The following is a 22,081-nucleotide window of genomic DNA, read 5'->3' as shown; positions in this document are numbered from 1 at the left end:
TTACATATGCCCATCCCATCAAGTTGGTTATATTGCAGCTCCTGTTCACTAATTAGATAAACCTGGCAGGACTCAGGAGATCCTATGTTCTGCCACAACACCCACCCTGTAGAACACCTCCCCTGAGGTAAGACCGGTCTTATCCTGGATGTCCTTTCGGATATCCTCAAAATTTGACTGTGTCAACAAGCATTTTAGTTGCATTCTGTTATATGGGTACTAATTATTGACCATATTTGTTACGGCAGACATTTTGTGAGGTATTCTCAAAATTTCAAATGGCCCTGCAAAATAAGGAACATGACCTTAAGAACTTTCTGAAACAAAAATGCCTTGTTTTCTTTACAGATGCTATAAGTTCGAATAATCCTCGGGTCATTGATGATACTAGAGCACGGAAACTATCCAACGATTTGAAGAGATGTATCTACTATGAAACTTGTGCTACGTATGGGCTGAATGTGGAGCGAGTTTTTCAGGATGGTAAACTTACTTTTCACTATAATTTGTCCATCTAATTGATATGCACTGAATCAGTGATAAAAATATAAGGAACTGTAACAAGTTTCTAAAATATACAGTGCATTCAGAAAGTATTCGGATCCTCTTCACTTTTGTCAGTTTTGTTATGCTGCAGTCTGATTCTACAGTTGTTGAAATTCATTTTTTTTCTCATTAATCTGTACCCCATAATGACAAAGTGATTTTTAGAAATATCTGTAAATTTATTAAAAAAAGAAAAAAAAACTGAAATATATTGGCATTAGTATTCAGACCCTTCAAGCAGTACTTTTTTGAAGCACCTTTGGGGCAGCAGTTACATCCTCGAGTCTTTTGGGGAATGATGTGCAAGCTTCGCATATCTGGATTGGGAGATTTCTGCCACTCTTCCTTGCAGATCGTCTCAAGATCAGTCAGGTTGGATGGCAACTGTTGGCGGACAGCCATTTCAGGTCCCTCCAAAGATGTTCAATAAGCTTCAAGTCAGAGCTCTGGCTGGGTCACTCTAGGACATTCACAATTGTCCCTAAGCCACTTCTGTGTTGCATTGGCTGTGTGTTTAGCTCGTTATCACGTTGGAAAGTGAATCTTTGGCCCAATCTGAGGTCCAGAGCGCTGTGGAACAGGTTTTCATTGAGGATATCCCTGATTTCGCTCCATTCAGCTTTTCCTCAACCCTGACCAGTCTCCAAGAGCCTGCTGCTGCAAAACACTCCCATAGCATGATGCTACCCCCACCATGTTTCACTGTTGGGATGATCTTGAGCAGGTGATGAACAGTGCGTGGTTCCTCCAAACATAATATTTAGAATTGAGGCCAAAGAGTTCAATGCTGGTTTCATCAGACCAGAGAATCTTGTTCCTCACAGTCTTGAGAGTTCTTCAGGTGCTTTTTTGCAAACTCCATGTCTTTCATGTGTTTTGCACTGAGGAGAGACTGCTGCCTAGCCACTCTGCCATAAAGACCAGAGAGGTGGAGGGCTGCAGTGATGGTTGTCCTTCTGGAATTCTGTCCCATCTCAACACAGGATCTCTGGAGCTCAGTCAGAGCGACCACTGGGCTCTTGGTTACCTCTCATATTAAGGCCCTTCTCCCCTGATTGCTCAGTTTGACCAAGTAACCAGCTCTTGGAAGAATCCTGGTTGTACCAAACTTCTTCCATTTGAGAATTATGGAGGCCACTGTGCTCTTAGGAAGCTTCAGTGCAGCACAAATTTTATTGTAGCCTTCCCCAGATCTGTGCCTTACAATAATCCTGTCACTGAGCTCTGCAGTTCCTTCGACCTCATGGCTTTTCCTCTGCTATACTATGCATTGTCATTTGTGAAGACTTCTATAAAAAGGTGTGTGCCTTTTCAAATCATGTCCAATCAATTTAATTTACCACAGGTTGACTACAATCAAGGTATAGAAACATGCCAGCAACAATCGAGTGAAATGGGAGGCACCTGAGCTAAATTTCAAGAGTTGTTGCAAAGGGTCTGAATATTTATGCCAATTATGCCAGTTTATTTCTTTTTAATAAATGTACAGACATTTCTAAAATTCTGTTTTCATTTTGTCATTATGGAGTACTGAGTGTAGATTAATTTTTTTAAAAAAGAATTTTGTAGAAAGTCAGCACCCACTTACCTTCCCAGAGAATGAAATATTTTGGGGAATATTAAAAAGGCAGGATATTATATTTCCCCAAAGGAGAAATAGAACTTCCTGCATAGTAAAACAGCCTCTAGCAGATGCAAGAAATCTTTATAAATGGATATTTGTGCCCATTAAGAAATCTGGGCCAATCTATTCATAAACAAAATGTCTTCAGCTCCAGGGTGATGGGATTAAGAAGGACAGAGCATGATATTTTAGGACATAATAGGATTAATCCTCCATCTTTTAGCAAAAGACACAAGCCCCTTCATTGCATAACCCCCAGAACAGTTCAAACTTCAAAGGCACATAAACCTACAAAGTTCCATCCACTCATTCAACCATTTGGTCAGCTGCAAGCTGTGTATGTGTTGGTTCTGCTCTTAATAAACAGTGTCTTTCTTTTCAATCGGCCTCCATATTATTTCCAGCGTCTTTCTCCCAACTTGGAACTGAACCAGATGGATTTTCCTTCCAACAATTTCAACTGTAGAATCAGACTGCAGCATAATAAAATTGATTAAAGTGAAGGGGGTCTGAATACTTTCTGAATGCACAGTATCTTTTCTCTTTTGAAACTTGTATTATGTATAAGTGATAAGATAAATATTTATCTAATTGTGTGAAAGAGGGGACAAATTAATAATTACCATATTAAGCAACTCTCAGATATACTGAGAATTGCATTCTACATTTTTGCAGCGTGTGCTTAAGCTTTGTCATTCTCCACTGCAAGTTAAAGAGTTGATGGTATATGTGTTAATTCAAGTGCACGTGTAATGGAACTAATTTCTATACAACTGTATTTAGGTTCTATTCAAACAAGGAAAACTGCCCATATTACTTACATAGAAGTTTTCCAGTAAGTATTTGGCATTCAATTGTGACAAGTTACAAAGGGGCTAAATAAAGGAGGATTTATGACCAGTTCTTGGAGTTCTGGCTGATGTAATGTCTTTGTGGTCACATGAATACAAGGTATCAATACCTTGCTCACTGTTCTGATATTGCAGTGAACCACAGTCATGATCACAATTTCCAATATTCCCTGCTGGCTTCCCAGAAGCAAAGTCAATGTAAGCTGGCTCCCATTCTCACCACTTTTTTGCCCACCATCCATAGCAACTGCCTGCAGCACCAGTGTATCTTTTTGTGCTCACAAGCATTTGCCTGCAGTTTCCTCTTCCCGCTTAATGTCTGCAGTTTCCTCTTCCCGCTTAATGTCTTCTGTGGTTTTAGGATTATGACAGCAACCTGATTGCCATCATTGAGCAATGCAATCGTGGAACATTTCATCTTAATGACCACATTGTTTGGAATTGGGAATTTTGCTTCCATTTGCTCTCATAACTTGAGGACTACCTGTAACAAATGGTTCTGTTTCAAAATTATTTGCAGCAGTCATGGGAAGGCAAAGTAGTATATAGCCAATACATTAAAACAAATAGCAGGCAAAGCAAATAACAAGTCCTGACAATGGCTAAAAACAGTAAAATTGAAGAGACAGAGGGCTTAATTCTGGCTACAAAACTCCAAGTCTTAAGAACAAATTAATACAAGGCCATAGTTGAGAAGACAAATGCTATCTCTGTAAAGAAGCTTAAAAAAACCTCCGAGTGATTAGCTGCTGTAAGAAGATTGCACAGACTGACTGCAAAAGAGTGCATGACAAACTAGAGGTGTGGTGGCACAGTAGTTAGAATGCAGCATTGCAAATTAATTCTGCTAACTTCCAGGGGTTCAATCTTCACTGGCTTAAGGTTGATTCAGCCTTCTATCCTTTCGAGGTCGGTAAAATGAGGACCCAGATTGTTGGGAACAATGTGCTGACTCTGTAAACCACTTGGAGAGGGCTGTGAAATGCTATATAAGTCTAAGTGCTATTATTGCTAACAATGATGGTGCATTGGAAGATCTACAAAAAAACTCAAGATGGCACTGTTGATGGTAGCCTCAGCAAAATGCTCTTTAATAGTGTTGATTTTTTTGTCATTTTCTCTCTCTCACTGCGGATTACATACACCAAAGATGAGCTTCTGAATATCAATCAACTTTCTAGGAATATTTTTCCTAATGTTTTTACAAACACAGTGGGAAGCTGTGTGGATATTCTGATAAGAGGAACTGCAGCTTTCTTCAACAGCAGGACAAGACAAAGGAAGCACAGGAAGAGGAAGGGGAAGCAAGCAGGTGTCCTCATTAGACTAAGAAAAAGAGGGTAAGAACGTCTGTTCCTTCGCTTCATCCAACAAATCCTCACTCACTAGTAAAAAAGATGGATGACTTGCGTCTTTTAAATCAGATCAATTCTAACTCAGTTTTTCTCTGCTTTACAAATACTTGACTAAGTGAGGCAATAGAAGACAGTCATTTATAAAACAGTAATTTCAGATCCAAAAGGCAGAGTTGCCAAGACATTCAGAAAAAAGAAAGGAGGGGGTATCTGCTTCTATGTTAAAAATCACTGGTGCAAAATGTTAGTGTACTAAAGAAATTTTTTGATGTGGACTTAATTGACTATTCATTAATTGCAAAGCTTTAAATGCCCCATGAGAGTTCTCTTCATGTATCTTAGTTGAGGTTTATATACCACCCCGCACTTGTGTAAGCAATGCATTGTAAACCTTAGCTGACCAAATCCAGTGTACAGAACAGATATCCATTCTCTCTATTCATTGTTTTAGGGGATTTTAACAATGCTAGTCTAAATCAGGAGTTGCCCAGATATACTCAGCATGTCAGCTGTTACACTAGAAGAAATAACATCTTAAACCACTGCTACTCCATGTTAAAGAAGGTTAATCACTCTCTACCAAGAGCAGCTGTGGACCCCTGATCATTGTTATGATTCATCTTGTACCTGCTTATAAACAGAAACTTAAAACCACAAAACCTGTGGTGAAAATAGTGAAGCCTTGGACAGAGGAGACAAAGTTGGAGTTACATGCTTGCTCAGTCTGAAGTGTTTTTGAAGCTGCTTCAGCAGATTGGATGAACTTATTGATACTGTGACATCATATGTTGGTTTTTGTGAGATGGTATGTGCTGACCAAAAGTTTGTGCATATGCAGTAATAATATATCTTGGTTCACAGCTAAGCTCATGCACTACATCATGTCAAAGAGGAAGCCTATGGAAATGGAGACAGGATGCTGTACAATCAGGCCAGGAACATATTAACAAGGGAGATCAGGACAGCAAAGAGGAACTACACTGAAAAATTGAAGAATCATTTCTCAGCAAATGAACCAGCAAATGGTGGAAAAACCTGAAGAATATTATTGGCTATAGCAGATCCGCTTTCTTTGCTGAAGACAATTATCAACTGGCAGATGACCTGAATGTGTTCTACTGTAGATTTGAGAGGAGATCACTGTCAACTATAGCTACCCTCTTCACCCCAGATTGACCAAATTTACATCTCCCTCCCTCTGGCCCCACCCACCACTCGTGTTCCTAGAAAAAATGGTGGGACATCTATTTCATGGACAAATTATCAGAAAAGCACCAGGCCCAGACAAAATAACTCTTTTCTTGAAAATCTGTGCTGATCAACTGGCTTCTATATTCACCCACATCTTTAATAAATCACTGGAGATGTGTTATGTTCCTTCTTGCCTCAGTGCTCTACTATCATCCTGGTTCCCAAGAAACTCTCCATCAAGGACTTGAATGACTATGGACTGGTTGCTCTGACCATTGTAATTATGAAAACCTTTAAAAGGTTAGTGCTGGCTCTCCTGAAAGTCATAACAGATCTACTGTTAGACCCCTTGCAGTTTGCCTACTGTGCAGACAGATCAGCAGAAGATGCTGTCAATATTTATTTATTTATTTAATGTATGGCATCTGCAGAGGTCATGCAATCATTGATATACAAATTTAGTTTGAATAAAATGTCAAAATGTTTGTGTGGGTGGGTGTGTAAGATGTGGACAATACAATATTATATATTGATATATAAAATTAAGATAAACCATAATAAAATCACTATAATATGGAGCCATAGAATTGCAATGGGATAGAAACTATAATTCAATATCTAAGGAAGCTAACCATCTAACTGCTTCTGGTGTGGCTGCAGTGAGATCATCCCAGGTGCCTTGAAATTTCCTGAGGATAGATTATTGAACTATATATAATTTGTTCCTGTGCACCACAGTCACATTATGGGCTCTCAACCATTCTCCACTTAAAGAGCTTTGCCTTAGTTCTGTCATGGCTTGTCCTGATTCTATTCAGGTGGCTCAATATTTTTCAGGGCAACTGCATTCTTGGAAGCAGTTTTGTTGGATCTGTGTAATCTATTCAGTTGTGGTTATTAAAAGTTGCCCATATTGATTGCCATTCTTCACCTATATTGTAAGACTGTGGTATGCTTTTTCAAATTGGTTTCCTAGACTTAGGTCTGGTGAGATAGAGAGTCTAATATTTTATGTATTGGAAGATCTCTAGGAGTTGATAGCATATTTATCTTATTTCACTCTTGGACTGTCTGTTGTCACCTGAGATCAAAGGAGGGGCAATGTTAAAAAGAACCTGGAACTATGAGAGAGATGTGGATTTAAGGGTTCCAGATATTCTCATTGTGTCATTAAGATAAACATCAATCTTGTTGGCATGACAACTTCTTCCCCATAACTGGTATACATGGTTTGGCTTGTGCTTCCTAGCCTGTTTTTGCAATTTTCCTAATCAAGTTATTCCTGGTTTTCAATTTTTATCTGATTACTTCAAGGTGTTTTCCAAATGTAATGGATCGGTCAAGGGTTATGCCAAAATATTTTGGAAGGTAGTTGTTTTTTATCCTTTTTCCACAAAAAGCTACATTTTCTTTGCTATATGATTGCTTAGATGGAAGACACATACTTCTGTTTTATCTGGGTAAGGCATAGCCTCCACTTCATTTTTTATATATAACTTCTTTGTTTTATCAGTGTATAAAATGCAAATAAAAATAAAAATAGGAAATTAAGTGAAGGAAAAAGAAAGGGGGGAAATATGAGGAAGAAAGAAAAAGGCGTTGACTTCCAACTCTCTTTAGCACTGTACAAGATAGCCACACCACAACCTCAAGTTTTTACTTTTACACACAAATATATAATTAATCATTTCTTTAACAAATCTATCTAATTGGGAAAAACAAAGAGTTTCATTTTTTTTATCACAAGCACAAAATCCAAAAGTAATATCTAAATAAAAAACATACATATATTGTCTTCTTTGAATAGAACAATAAATTTAACCATTACTGCTTTATTTTCCTTTCTGTTGAAATAATATATACTTCTATTTGCACTTAATAATCTTTATAAACTATCACCATTTATATCAGGGGTATCAAACCTGCTTGCACCACAGGCTGCATTGTGAAGTATTGCAATGTTTTTTGCCTTCACAGAGCTGGGGTGGGCATGCAGCCCATGGACGGCCAGTTTGACAGGCTTGATTTATATTAACAAAATTCACTGTATTCTTTCAGATTCTCTAACCTTAAAGAGAAAGTATTCTTTTCATCCATTTTAAAACATAAGCTTTTAAAAAAAATATTTCTAAAATCAAAACATTTTAATACATCTTTTTTAAACTTCCTCTTAGTGTACATACTTGAAAGTTCACTTTTAGACCAATAAAATTCCAACTAATTCCAATTAGCTCATTAAATTTATATCATTCCCTCCAAGTTACCCTCATAGAATATTTTTTCCTTCTTGTATACATCCTTTTTAAAGTTCTAGATTTTTCTTTAAGCTAATACATCTTTTTCTTCAACTTTCTCTTAACATACATATTTTCAAATAGAGTTTCAATAATATTTTACAAACTTTAGGAATTACTTAAGTTATATATAAAGGAAAAATACACTTTCAAACTTTAGATTAAAAGTTTCAATTACAAATATCAAACTGATGAAAATCCATCCTAATTCCAATTGACTCATTAAGTTGTCACTCGTTCCAGCTTGTCTTCATGGAATAAAATCTTTTTCTTCTCTGAAATGTTTGTCAAGTAGTTTTAAGTTTCTCTTTTTCTCAAGGATTTCTCAACATTGTTAATGTCCATGAGGAAAAAGTCCCAAACTTGTCCTTTAAAAAGTTGCAGATTTTCTTGTTGGTATTCTTGTACTGTAGTTCATCTAGTCTAACCCCCTGCCCAAACAACTTCTGAAGGCAATTGGTTGACTGTTCTCACTGTCAGAAAATTTCTCCTTATTTCTAGTTTGAATCTCTCCTTGTTTAGTTTCCATCCATTATTTCTTGTCTGATCCACCGCTCAGATCCACCTCTCAGAAGCTCCATTTTAACCAGCAACGTGCAGGACGAATGTTGCAGAGCCTCTGTGATTGTTCGTAAGGGTGTGATGCTGCCAGATTCTTAGTTTTGGGCCTTGTTTGTGAACATTAAGGGGTGCTTATCGCATAACTTCAAATGTTCACTAAGGGAACATTCTTAACACGGAGATAACCTGTATTTACCCATGTAGTATAGCTGTAGTATTATCTTTTCATTTTCTCTAATACTTCCTTGTATCATTATTATGATTATCATTATTACTTTCTTGTTTTGAATACACACTGAGAGCTTCTGCACTGGAGACAAATTCCTTGTGTGTTTAATCACACTTGGCCAATAAAGTATTCTGTTCTATAATACTGTATTATATTGGCTTCTAATTTTTATAAATATTCTGTATCAATTAAAAATATTAGAAATATTTTAGAACTGCAGCATGAAAAAGCCCTTCAAAATTATAGAAAGCTTTTTTGCATTAAAAAGTCATACCCAGTTTTTGTTTCTTTTTAATTTGTATATAACATACCATATGTCTGATATTGTCTCTCGTGCACATATTTAGCCCAAATCCAGTCTGAGCAAAAAGTGTCATTTTTATTAAAAACTCATATTGCTGTGAAATTTTTTAATCTACATTCTATAAAAAAATCGGCCTGTATGATTGAACAAGTTAAAGGTTTCCTTTATACATCAGAGCTAAAAGCTTTTGAAGAACTTCTTTTCATGATAAAATGTCTAGATTTTCATTCATTACTTGAGTTAAAAATTTAATCAATTTTTTATAGAAAGCTTTATAATATTGAAGAAATATAGAACAAAAAACAAAAACAATACAGACTCAACTAGTTTTAAAGGAATTCAAATGTATAAGAGTTAAACTTTAAAGTCTCATGCAAAGCCATAGCTATTTATTATGCCCTAGTTTTTTAGCGATGTAGAAAGTTGCACTGCAGCAGGTGTGCTTTTTAGCTGTTAGCCCACACACACACAGATACACCCCCCCAGAACAACAACAGAAGCAACTTACAAAGTATGCCTCCGAGAATGGCAATTCATCTTAAATAAATATGGTTTTTATTTGCTTTTCTGGTTGGAAGGAATCTTTCAAAATACATCCGGGATGCTTTCCATCTCTAGGCTTCATGGCAGCAAATTCCTGCACCCAATTTCAGCAAAACACAGGCTTCCAAACCCATTGCATTGGGGTGGGGGTGAGGGAAAGAGAGGAAATGACACCTGTCATTGTCCTTGTCCCTATTTCATGAATCAATCTGGCTATCAAGCTTGCAAACAACTGCAGCAAGAAGTATCTCTGGTCTCTCTCCACCCCCAAAGCCCTTGCCTTTGCCCTCAGCCTCCAAGAGGAACCGTATTTATTTAAGCTCTGACACTCTGGGCCAGAGTGAGCGAGCAGTGAAACACCTGCCTTTTGCCTCCCTTTCCTTCCCAGCCCTCCACTCACCATTCTCCCCTCTTCCCACCCACCATGGGGCCAAACCCCCCCCAAAGTAATTGCCCAACCTGCCAGGCTATTGTAACAGTTGATTTAGATGCTGTCCAGCAGCTGCCTCTGCTTGTCCGAGTTTGCCCAAGCCTGTAGCCCCCATGGAGGAGGTGACCGAAGCGGCATCCTTGGAGTCTTCCTGGGCCAGCAACAGCCCCTTCAGTTCTAGCTCCTGGCCTTCTGGTTGCCCACTCACCTGGCCTCACAGCTGCTTCTCCAGCTGCCAAGCCCGAGCAGCTGATCTAAAGAGTGCTGGATTCCAAAAGCCAAGGAGTGCAGTGCTACAAAGAGAAGAAGTGCTGGGAAGGCATCGGCAAGAGGCCTGGAAGTGGGGGATGAGGCATGCTATTCAGCCGGTTCACCAAACTACACAAAAAGCTACCGCTTCGGGCAAACCGGTCCGAACTAGCTGAATCACACCACTGGATATATCTATGAAATCACCAGGAGTCAATTTCAACACGAGCAAAACTTAAGCTGTTTATTTCATAATCTGATATTTGTTTTTTAAAGAGCACATTAAGTGCTTCGTTGTGTAATATTGCATAGGTAAATACGAAATTAGTTCTTGTTTCTTTAGTTTGATTTTGTGAAATAATTTTATTTTACATCTGTTTTACCTTTAATCTTATATATATAGTAAAAATATAAACTTATGAAAAGTAGCTGCCTAATAATGCAGAAATCATGTTATGCAGGTATGCTGTATCAAGGAGCAGTGCTCTGACATTTTTCATTTGTGTAAGTGATATATATCATACCCATTTTAATAGAAGGCTTACAGTTAGAAGATAAATCTCAAATGACATTTTCAGTAATGCATTTGGTCTTGTGTTAACAAAATTTGATACATACATTACAATGCAACATTAGTGAAAGTTGCAGTTTCAAGCTTGATTTAAATATAGATGTACAGAATATAATACTAGAAGTATATTACAAAAAGAGATACTCTGCACTTGATTGGTACCCTGGTGCCCTCCAACATTTTTGACTACTTGGAATTTGTGGCACTTACCTTTCCTTGTATGAAAATGAAAATCAAATGAGTTATGCTGAGATTAGAATGTAATATACCTCTGTCAAGTAAAAGTGTTACTTATGTCTGTTTGCTATATATATGTTCCTCACCATGCCTTTTCAGCAAGTATTTAGGGCAGCTTTTCATATTTAGAAACCTTCTAAATATAATAAGTTAAAAATAGATTAATTCATAAATCAGATGATACAATTAAACATACTTACAAAATTGTAAATCAGATATTGCTTTTTGTCCTCGTTAGAATAGATCATACAGTATAAGTACTTATACTGCCTGATTCAGTCTGCATTATGACCTGGATTCGAAGCAAACCCCTCTCCCCCAAAGTCATGTGACCACATTCTGGGCATTTGGCTACATTTATAGACATTTGCCATCATGTGACCATGATTTACAACGTCTTTTGCCGGAAACTGGTGTTCACTTTCAGTTTCTGGCAAAAAACAGCCATTGTAGAAAATGACTGCAGCATTCACTTACAACCATCACAAAGATGCAAGTACCTTTATGGGTCATAAGTGTTTTTGGGGTGATCATCATAACTTCAAACAGTCACTAAGCAACTGGTTGTAAATCAAGGATTATCTGTGACTTGCTATACATTCATAATCTGGATATCTATTGGGGCAAGGGACAAAGTCAACTGGAGGAGCTTTAGATAGTGAGATGGGTGGCATATAAATTTAATAAACAACTTTTTCCTCTCAAAGCTGTCAACATCACTATTTGCAGGTGTTACCCCCTTTTTCTTTCTCCTAAACTGCTGCCTAAACCTTTTAGTTGTCAGAAAAAATTACAAATGTTGGTGAAGACGTGTGTGATTGTACAGGAGGAAGCCGTTACCATGCTTCCCTTTTTAATGTAATTTTATGTTATTTTTAAAAAATTAAAATACGAAACTCCCCAAAAAAGTTTAACAGAAACAAATAAAAAACAAAAAAAACCCAAATGTTAAAAACTGCATTAAAAACACAAACACATATACACATATTACCCCCTCAAGTAGAATAATGATAAATATATTGCAACATTAGTTCCCCTCTCCTTGAAAAACACTCCCCCCCAAATACAAATAAAATCCCTCATGGAATTAAAATAAATGAGCATTTATCAAATCAGCTTTCTCTTTCTGGAGGAGGGGATTTCAGTGGTTGTTCAAAAGTCATCTTGGGTCATTTGTAAGTACTGCCATTCAGATACAGGGAACAATATTGCCAAAGAACCAGCTTTGGCAGTAAATTGGCAGATTGTCAGTCAGAGAAAAATCTCCCTAGTGTTCAGTAGTCATCTTGGAGGAGGAGTCTATTCAATAGCTGTCTTGTGGGAGCAGTCCACAGTTATGCTGTCTCATTGGATAGGTGACTGTGCCATCAATTTGAAATGTAGACCCAGATCCCAGCTGAAAGACAATATGCAATATTTCCTCAAGAGCTAGCCACTTCAAAGCAATTTCTGGACAACAGTATGAAAATCCATTTGCTCTTTCTCCTTTTTCACACCTGCACTGTAATTTTTTTAAAAAGAGATAATTCTTATTTGAGATTGATTTACGACTCTGTGACTTTTGGATATGAGTATCTATTACATTTTATTTAAGATGCACTGCACTGAGTTCAGAAGGCATGCATGTTCACTAAATTGGACTTGTGGGGAATTCATACCATGTTTCTCAGAAAATAAAACCGAGTCTTATTTTCTTTTATACTTGAAAATAAGTACTTGGGCTTTTTTTTGAGGTGGTCTTACTTTCTTTGAGGTGCAGTAGGCTCGGTGAGCTGGACGCACTGTGAATGCACCATCACCTCCATTCCGAGCCCTCAGCATGTGCTGAGCTTGAGGAATAGATGGCAGGCAGGAAAATCCCCCCTCCTCATTTTCCTCCTGTTTGCCAAAAAGCCTCCTGCGAGCCTCCCAAAAAGAGGCGGAAAAAAAAAGAAAAGCAGCTGGCCACGGAGCTGCTGACTTCAGGGAAGCGGCCCAACAAGCAGAAGTGCTGCACCCAGAAAGAGAAGAGCAAACGTGGTATTTACGCGTCCTCAAGGGGCCAGCGGGATGTTGCCATGCCCAGCCCCCAGGCTTATTTTCAGGATAGGGGTAATATTAGACTTACCCCCCAAAAAGTTAGAGTTGGGCTTATTATTGGGGTCCGTCATGTTTTCAGAGAAACATTATAATTTTATCTCAGTGAAAGAGAGCCATGGTTTCTTTCCCAGCTTTTAAAACACAATGTAGTAAATTTGAATACACGGAACTGCTGTCAGATCCCATATGTCTCTATTGGGACTCTGGTATTCTGGTGGAAGAGGGAAGGATTGGAGGGATCTGGAGTTTCTGTTTCTATTTACTGCTTGGAGAGATCTCTATATGAAGTTCTTGTTTCTGTTTCCTGCATTGCTGTACTGTGGGAGGGTTTTCGTTTGCACTGCTTTAAATGGCTGTTTTTTAAGTGGGAACATTTAGTTCCTGCCTAGACCCCTTGCTATCACAAACCTTTCCATGAAAGGTCCTTTTGGAACATCTGCAGTTTCAAGAGTCCTGCTTTCTTGGGAAGATTGGAGACTGCCCTTTTGGATTAGTTAATAGCTGTACATTTAATATATGTATATTTTGATATAAAAATTGATATTTTAGGCAAATATAGTTATATGGATGACATATTTATTGTTTAAGAAAACCATCTTTATATGTGGATGACATCAGAAATGCCTTTAGAATCTTTTAATAAGTATAAGCTCTTTGCTAAGTTGAACAGGAGGACATTATTTGGGTTATCAGATATTTACAGGAATACAAATGAGTCCTGCAAAGATACAATTCCTTCTCACATGCAAGAACGTACCAATGTCAAAGATCACTGATCTTTATTACCAATCTTCCAGAAGTGTGTGGTTATTGAATTATTTTGGTGATAGAAGACTTGTTTATGAAGGTAGTTCATTTTATTCCATGTAGGTGTCTACTTATTTAGGGAGATCGCACAACTCTTTCACTACATTTTTCAATACAGGTTCTTAATCATGCGGAATTAACTCGTGGCTCTCAAGTTACGTACATGTTTTGGAAGGCTTTTTTAAATTACTGGATATTTGTATACATTATCTTCTCATCATCTGCAATTGAATGGAAAGATGCACAAGACAAATATATTACTTGAGAAGTATTTCCATTACAGTGTGTCTTGCCAGTAAGACAATTAGATTGATTTATTGTCTCTTGCAGAATTTGCCAATTTACTGTATTCTTCCAACCTGCATTCTTACTATCTCTTGAACCTCTCTTTTTTTCCAAGATTGATAGGAAAAACAACTCCACTTAAAGAAACAGTTAAATTGGTTGAGGCTACATACAAATGTGTAAGGGATACTGAAAGGCAAGATACTGCCAAGATTGTAGATGAAGATTTGGTGTGGTTTCCCGTTTAATTTTGTTTTACTCCCTGGACTCTGGTGAGAAAGAACATAGATTTAGCCTTGGGAATTGGGAAAGAAGGAAGGAATTTTTATGAGAGGAGTTTCAGAAAATATTACTCATTTCTGAGAAAAAGAAGTGTGAGAAAGAAACTCAAACGAATCCCATCTTCATTTTGTTGCATGCTGTCAAGATTGTGTTATTCTACTCTACAACAATATAACAATAAAGGGCATTCCTGGAATCTTTGCTATATGGTTTGCTTGTCTCAAAGAGTTCAGAATCTGAAACATGGCACTATAACAAATAATCCTGGTACAATGGTCAAATTCTAAAGAGAAGTTAGTTACCAGGTACAAGATAGTGAGAACCAGTTTGGCCTGGTGGTTAACTTACTAGCCTTGAAACCTGTGAATTCTAGTCTGAATTCTAGTCCTGCATTAAATGTGAAAGCTGCCTGAGTGACTTTGGACCAATTACTGTCCCTCAGATCAACCCACCTTATAGTATTGTTATTGTGGAGAAAATAGAAGGAGTATTATGTATGTTCACCACCTTAAATTACTTATACAATAATAAAGGCAGGACAAAAATTAGTGGTAGAGATGTCATTCCAACATTTCTTTACTTTGAAAATGTCTTAAATATTTACATCTCTTTTAGTCCTCCAAATAAATGCTGCTGGAGCTGAGCAGCCCTGATGTAATCGGGTGCATTCCTATAGACTAGACATGTCAATAACGATCTGGCCCATGATGTGATCTGGCCTGCAGGGCTGCCCTGGAGACAAGGGACTTGCCCCCTCCACCTCAGCCTGGCCCAGTCCAGCCCAGGAGGCGGCAAGCACGCAGGGGCTGGCATCCAGGGCAGCCCTGCGGTCCAGGTGTAAGACTGACCGCATTCTGGCATGGGTGGCCACCATGAAGTTGAAGATCAGCAGCAATGCAGCGCCTGCAACCAGCGCCTCCACCACCTCCATGGCCTGCTTGCCAGTGTAGCCTCGCATGCTTGCCCTGCAGCCCACAAGCACTTTCCTTTCACCTGGATGGCCTCTCCCCTGCCCTCTGCACCCGCATGGGAAAGCCATGGCCAATGGCAGCTCTGCCACCCTCTCCTTCTCCATCCCTTTCTGGATGTGAAGGGAAGGAAGGAAGGGAAGGGAAGGGAGGGAGGGAGGAAGGAAGAAAGGAAGGAAGGACGGACATGGGAATGAGAGGGAGGGAAGGTCTGTGGGAAGTCCTGCCTTAGCACTTGACCATCAGCAGCCCTGCTGCCCTTTTGCCCTTTCTCCTTGCCTCCTCTGGTGCTCCCCCAACCTATTGCTGAGGATGCTTTGGTTACAAATCTGGTGTCAAGGTCCCAACAACTCTAAATCTTTCCTGAAGTTTCAGTATAATTAAAATGGGAAAATTCCATCCCCAAGTGTCACAGGTCATGTTGGCCAATTGTGTTAATTTGGCAGGCTCTCCAGGTACTCCTTCTCTGACCTTTTCTGTTGCCAGTAGTGATGACTTTTGTTCTCATGAGAAAACTCTCTGTTGTCTCTAATAACCCTCCTCCTTCCCCCGTTCCCCCTCTGTGTGGCAACTGAGGAACAGAAAAATGGCTCCTGCCAGGTTCGGTTTGAAGTTGACAGCCAGGTCTAATTGCAAGTAGAGGGAGTGGGCCTCCCTCTAAACCATGTACTTTGCCTTCCTGCACCTACCATGAGCATCCTGGCCAAAGACAGCAAGCATAGCAGCAGCAGCCTGAAGGAGGAGCTAAGCATGGCTGTGTGCCCCCTCAGGGAAGCGGGACTAGGTTGGCCTGCAGGATCCTGATGTCTCTGGAGCTTAAGGGCTGGGCTGGATGCCTGCCCTCCACTGCTGAGAACTCTGGGAAGCTCACACCTCTGTCTGGGGGTCTTCCACATGGCCTGAGTGGAAGGCAAGGCTCCTTTGGTGAACGAGCTTTGGTGGTTGCCCTGATTTCGCCTTCCTCCACTTGAGACCTTTGGATCCCCGCCAGCCTTGCCTTCCTCCCACCCACAGGGGGCGGAGAACAATGCTGCTGTATGTGGAAACGCAGAGGAGAAAGTTTGCAGGAAGCAGTTTCTTCCAAGTCCAATTTCTGCCTTGACAGATCTCTGCAGAGGGGGGCAGGGAACCTGCATGAGGGAAGGCTGCCCTAACGAACCAGCATTCACATGATTAGAAATGGGGATTCCCTTTCGAAAAGGGCTAGCCTCTCTTGGGCAGAACTAGGCAGGGCTGCTCCCTTGCCGCCGCCTCTTGCTCTCCAGAGATATATCAAGGCAGAAGTTGGACTTGGAGGAAACTGATTTCTGCAAACTTTCTGCTTCCACATGCAGCAGCGTTGTCCTCTGCCTCTTGCCTTGCCGGGAAAGGGCACCGGACAGGGAAATGATCATCAGTACTTTTTCCCGGAATTAAATTATATATAATAGAGCTGCAACCTGATAGAAAGGTTGGCCATCAGCCAGCCTTTCTTCCCCTCCAGATTCCAGATTTTACCCTCTCATTATATTTTCCCATTTACTACATTGGTACTCACTCCCAGGTCATTTTCCACTCTGATTTTTCTCTTCGCTTCTCTTAAAATAAGGCCAAAATCAACTTTTATTTCTTGCTGTCCCATGGGAAATATGTTTTTAAAAAATAGAATTGGTGTCCTTGGCCCACAATCTCCCTAAATGGGAGTTCTTCAAGGGTTGGTGATGGCGATCTTGATGCATTAGGGCAATATTCCTTTTAGAAAACAATATTTATATTTATTTCTTTGTAAGGCCACTGAACTCAAAACAATGTGACTCTGAGCAGCATACAGTATGAACAAAATAAAGATATAATAAAAATAATAATAAAAACTAACAATTGATAAATGCATACAAAAGTTAAAATGTAAAATGTCAACCTAGCACAGAAGAAAACAAATATTCAAAAATAGATGGGCAGGCAGACTTGTTTAACACAATAGTTGTTTTCTACTTTTAATTTACCTTCTCATATCAGCTCCAGTCAATAACAGCAAACTGATGGTTTATACAAACAAAAATATTGAAACTATCACTGAAAATTAGTAATAAATGTGGTTGGTATTCTAAAAGGTTTATATATCTAAAATAAGTTATAATAATTTAGTAAATGACCATTAGATAGTAGTGCAAAAATGGCAGAGAATTGACATTTTGATTTTCTGCCCACCTTTTTATTGTTCAATAAATAAAAAATATAGAATGCTTTGAGAGACTACTTATAGTTGCAATAAGAATATTTTATAAAATGAAGTTATTGGACACAGTACATAGAACTTGGATGTATATTTTAAAGAAAGCCACATGGATTTGCAAATCGTTATAATTATTTAAGAGTACACTCCACAATTCAATCATGAGGTCAAATATTCAGTGCCTTGGAAAGAACAATCTGTTCCTTGGCCATTATCAAATGTTGTAAATTAATAATGTAAATAATTTAAAATAAAAACAGTATGACATCTCTATGCCTCTTTTTTAGTCAGAGGTGGTATTCAGCAGGTTCTGACCAGTTCTGGAGAAACGTAGTGGAAATTTTGAGTAGTTCAGAGAACCGGCAAATACCCTCTAACTGGAAATTTTACAGTATCCTTTCCCGGCCACACCCACCAAGCCACGCCCACCAAGCCACACCCATAGAACCGGTAGTAAAAAAAATTGAATCCCACCACTGTTTTTAATTACTCTGAAAGACCAAGTTACTCAATTTTATATCCTTTCCATTTTAAATCAGATGTGAGATGACAATGTTTTGGAATTTTATGGTACTATCTTCAGTAGTAGATTTTAATTTACTCTCAGTATATACAGTGATAACTTTCTATATCAGCCCATAACAATTCCTTATAATATTGTCCACTGGAGAAAAGTGGTAGCAAATGAATGTTATACAACTGTTTCCAAAGATGATGATGTTGGGGCAATCTTTTGTAGCTCAATATTTTTTAAATTCATGTTATATATTCTAAATTAAGTTGTTTGCTCAGCTTTCTTTCCATAAAATCTTTTACTTTCCTTACTGTGAGCTTTTTTGGATGGCTTCAGAGCCAGTCCCACTACCATCAAGGCATTGATCTCCCATAATATCCATAAATAGGTCCAACAGGGTTTTTTTAATCATTCAAGCCAGCACTGTATCTTGCTGGGTAACCTCTGGATATAACGGTTGTAGTTTGATTTATGTCCATTTTATCTATCCTTTGGGGATATTTTAATTCAGATTTAGGGGGACAGTAAAAGTTTAGGTTGTATGTTGTTCCATTGTTTCCTTACACATTATCAACAATTCTTGTATAAACACAATTTTTTTACATAATTTTATTAAAAATTACAATCACACAAAAAAATCTAATATAAATCATGTAGATATAATTCCTCAATAGAACTATATTATATGGAGGGAATCATGCAGTGGGGGTCTGTCTTATCCCCGGTACTCTTCAACTTCTTCATAAACAGATGAGGGGATAGAAGGGGAACTTATCAGATTTGCAGATGATACAAAGCTGGTTGGAATAGCCAACACTTTAGATGGCTAAGATGGGCTCAAGATCCAGTAGGATCTCAACAGACTTGAACCCTGGGCCTTATCCAACAAATGAAAATTGATGTTGAGAGAAGTAGGGTTTTACACTATAAGAAAAACCAAATACACCAGTATAGAATAGGAGGTATCTAACTCAACATCAGTAAAAGAATCTAAGAGTCCTAGTGGACAACCACCTAAGCATGAGCCAGCTGTATGCTATAGCTGCCAAAAACCCAATGCAGTCTTAGGCTTCACCAACAGAGGGATAGTATCAAGATCATATGAATTGGTTTTTAAACACCTTTTATAGAGTCTTACCTATAGAGGAAGAATTTCTTAAAATTAGCTTTGATAATTGTCCATTGTTCAAAAATATTCTTAAAAATTACCAGTGTTGATATACTGTATATTTTGCTTGATTCTGTAAGTAAAATTTAAGTATTTTTCTCCTTTCATTGTAATTTTTAATTTTTTTAAAGTTCCCTCTAGTGCTGAATTTGTATTTTTTTAAAAGAATTTAAAGCTAAACAATTTTCCCATGGGAAGGGTTCTTATAATTAATTCCAAAATCTTATTTCAATTTTATGTGGACTCTTAGCCCATTTATAACTTACTAAAATAAAAAGTTTTAATCACTCTTTTACCATTTATTAAAAAAAGATTTAAATCCTTTTGTATTTAAAACTTTTTAACTAAGGACTGAAGATTGTGCTGAAAAAACACATAGATCCAAAAGCTCCTGCACAACAATTTAACATACATTTTTTCATATTTCTTTTTTTAAATAAAAGTTTTATTTAAGTTTTCACAAAACATACAAATACAAATAAAATATCTTTTTTTGAGAATAGCATGGCCCCGGGTTATCACTTCTCCATATAGACATAAACTCAATACATACCTTATACATTCTAATCCATATCTTATAACTATTTTTGCAATTTTTTTAATAGCTTTTCCCTTTCTTTACTTCCTATAGCCTTATTTTAAATTATCCCATTCCTTTCTTAATTCAATTACATATCTTTTTCTAATTTTTAAAATCTTTCTAATAAATGTTTTATACTTTTGTCTGTCCTGTTTACAATTTCATATTATCTTTTCTCATATAACAAATTTTCCCCTGTAATTACTAGACTTATTTAAAAATTTAAGTTACATCTTTACAGTTATAACATTCTTTTTCTAACCTCTGTTTTATAACACATACTTATTTTTAATTCAATTCTGCTTGGTACATTCCCTTAAAATACATACTAAATTATTAAAAGAAATATATATATATGTATGTATGTATGTATGTATATCTGTGTATATATGTATAACAATAGTAAATGGAATAATTATTCTATTCAAGTATAGCTCTGCCATTAATATTAATATCAATCTTTTACATTTCTATTTCTTTTAACAAACATTACCTAGTAATATCAGTTGTCTTTCACTTTAATCATCTATATTTCATATTTTATTTATTACTGTCTTTAAATAAAAAAAACAATAGTTATTAACAGTAGTCAATAAAGTTATTATTCTTATTCAAGTTCATCTTGTCAACTGATAAAAATCTTCCATGTTTCTTTTCAGTTTTTTTAAAACTTTCTTTTTAAATCATTGAGAGACTTATTCTCTTTACAAACAAATATTCCACTATACAACAATAGAATTTTTTTCTATCACTTTAGTCATCTAACATATTTTCTAACCCTTTTCTATTTTAAATAGGTTTATACCTTTAATTCTTGTACGTTTTTCCTGTACCTCTATATCTTGTTTCTGTCTTTTGTAGCTTCTTTTCCTTTCCCTCTTCCCTCTCTTCTTCTCCCTCCCCTTTTTATTCCCTTTTCTGATTCTCCCTTCTGTGATCCTCCCTTCTGCTTCTTCCTGATATTATGATTACTTTTCAAATTACTCTTTTTTTGGGGTTGTTGCTTCAGTGCTTAAGTTTTTAACTCCCTTTCCCCCCCTTTCCCTTTTTTACCCCACTTAAAATTGCTTGGTCATTAAAGATGGCTTTTTCGATGTCCCGCCCTTCCTGTTCTGCCAGCGTTTCTTGTTGTTTTGCATAGTTCAAGATCTCCATTTCTAAAAATTGAAATACGAAGCCAAAAGATCCTCTTCTGTCTTGTGCTTCTTTTTGTTCTTTAAATCTCATTTTTAACTCTTCAAGGAGTGATGCCATTTAAAAAAAAATTTAAACAACCCCCAATTGATTTTATTTTATTTCATTAGGATCCTCCATTCAAAGTTCCAGGAATCATCCAATAATCCAAAACTGTTTCTTACTTCTTTTCTCACTTTCTCTTTTCAGGGGCTTTGTTATCTCATAACAAAGTTTCAGCTACAATGTATCTTTTGCAAGCCTTGTTAAAATTCCACTATCATTTTTTTTTTAAGTTCCAGGTGGTCTCCTCCATTTTCCAGATTCCACCCTCTTTTTTCCTTTCTCCCTCCACTGGTTGCTTTCTTTTTTTAAAGAAAGTTTTTAAATTATCCAAGAATCTTTATCGCTTTGACACTTTATTTTCAGCTAGAAATAGCCTATTAATGTCAAAGTGGATTAGTATCAATTTCTTATTCGAATCTCTTCTTAATGTTCCAAGTCAGTTAAAACTGTTGGTGTTAGAGGAAAAAAAGCCAATTCCATTTCCTTTCCCTTTCTCTTTCGCAGCTTAAAATCTTTTTTAGGAGTAGTATTAGTCTTTAAAATTCAGGTTCTAGGAACATTAAATAGATGTTCTCCATTCAACCTGGTCAGTCAAAGTTTCTCCTTTAAACTTCCTCCTGCACAACCTTGTCCGGTCGGGTTCTTTTTTGAGGTGGCCATTTCTGACCACCACTGCAACCGCCTTTGGGAAAGGGAGTAATGGCCAGCCGAGGAGGAGAGATGCGATTCTCCTCAACCCTGCTATGGGGTGGCTTCAGCCCCGAATCCGGGTGGCTCAGGGCGCTCCAGCGGTGAGCACAGATCAAAACTGCGGACGATTGTGATTTCAGTCCATTGGCGAAAAAGCCCAAACTGGAAGTCCTCATTTTTCCATATTTCTCATAAAAGTTTTAATAAAGTGAACTCTGGTGGGTGCATATATTATAAGTTTATCAATACTCAGAAAACCTGTTTATTTAATT

General features: G+C 37.5%; 1 protein-coding gene across 4 annotated transcripts in view; it reads left to right on the top strand.

Annotated features, from left to right (window-relative positions):
• AGAP1 (ArfGAP with GTPase domain, ankyrin repeat and PH domain 1) overlaps positions 1–22,081 on the top strand; it is a 372,362-nt gene that overhangs the window by 44,917 nt on the left and 305,364 nt on the right. For all 4 annotated transcript variants that reach the window (XM_026707846.2, XM_087919564.1, XM_087919565.1 and 1 more), the window contains one exon: positions 349–483. In XM_026707846.2, the coding sequence (XP_026563631.1) occupies positions 349–483 (135 nt within the window). The remainder of the gene's footprint in view (positions 1–348; positions 484–22,081) is intronic.

Source organism: Pseudonaja textilis, chromosome 1 (genome assembly GCF_049901715.1).
Source record: "Pseudonaja textilis isolate UNSWEBS1 chromosome 1, rPseTex1.2, whole genome shotgun sequence".
NCBI lineage: Eukaryota > Metazoa > Chordata > Lepidosauria > Squamata > Elapidae > Pseudonaja > Pseudonaja textilis.
Note: the sequence above shows the minus strand (reverse complement) of the source record. Positions and strands in the feature narration are given on the sequence as shown.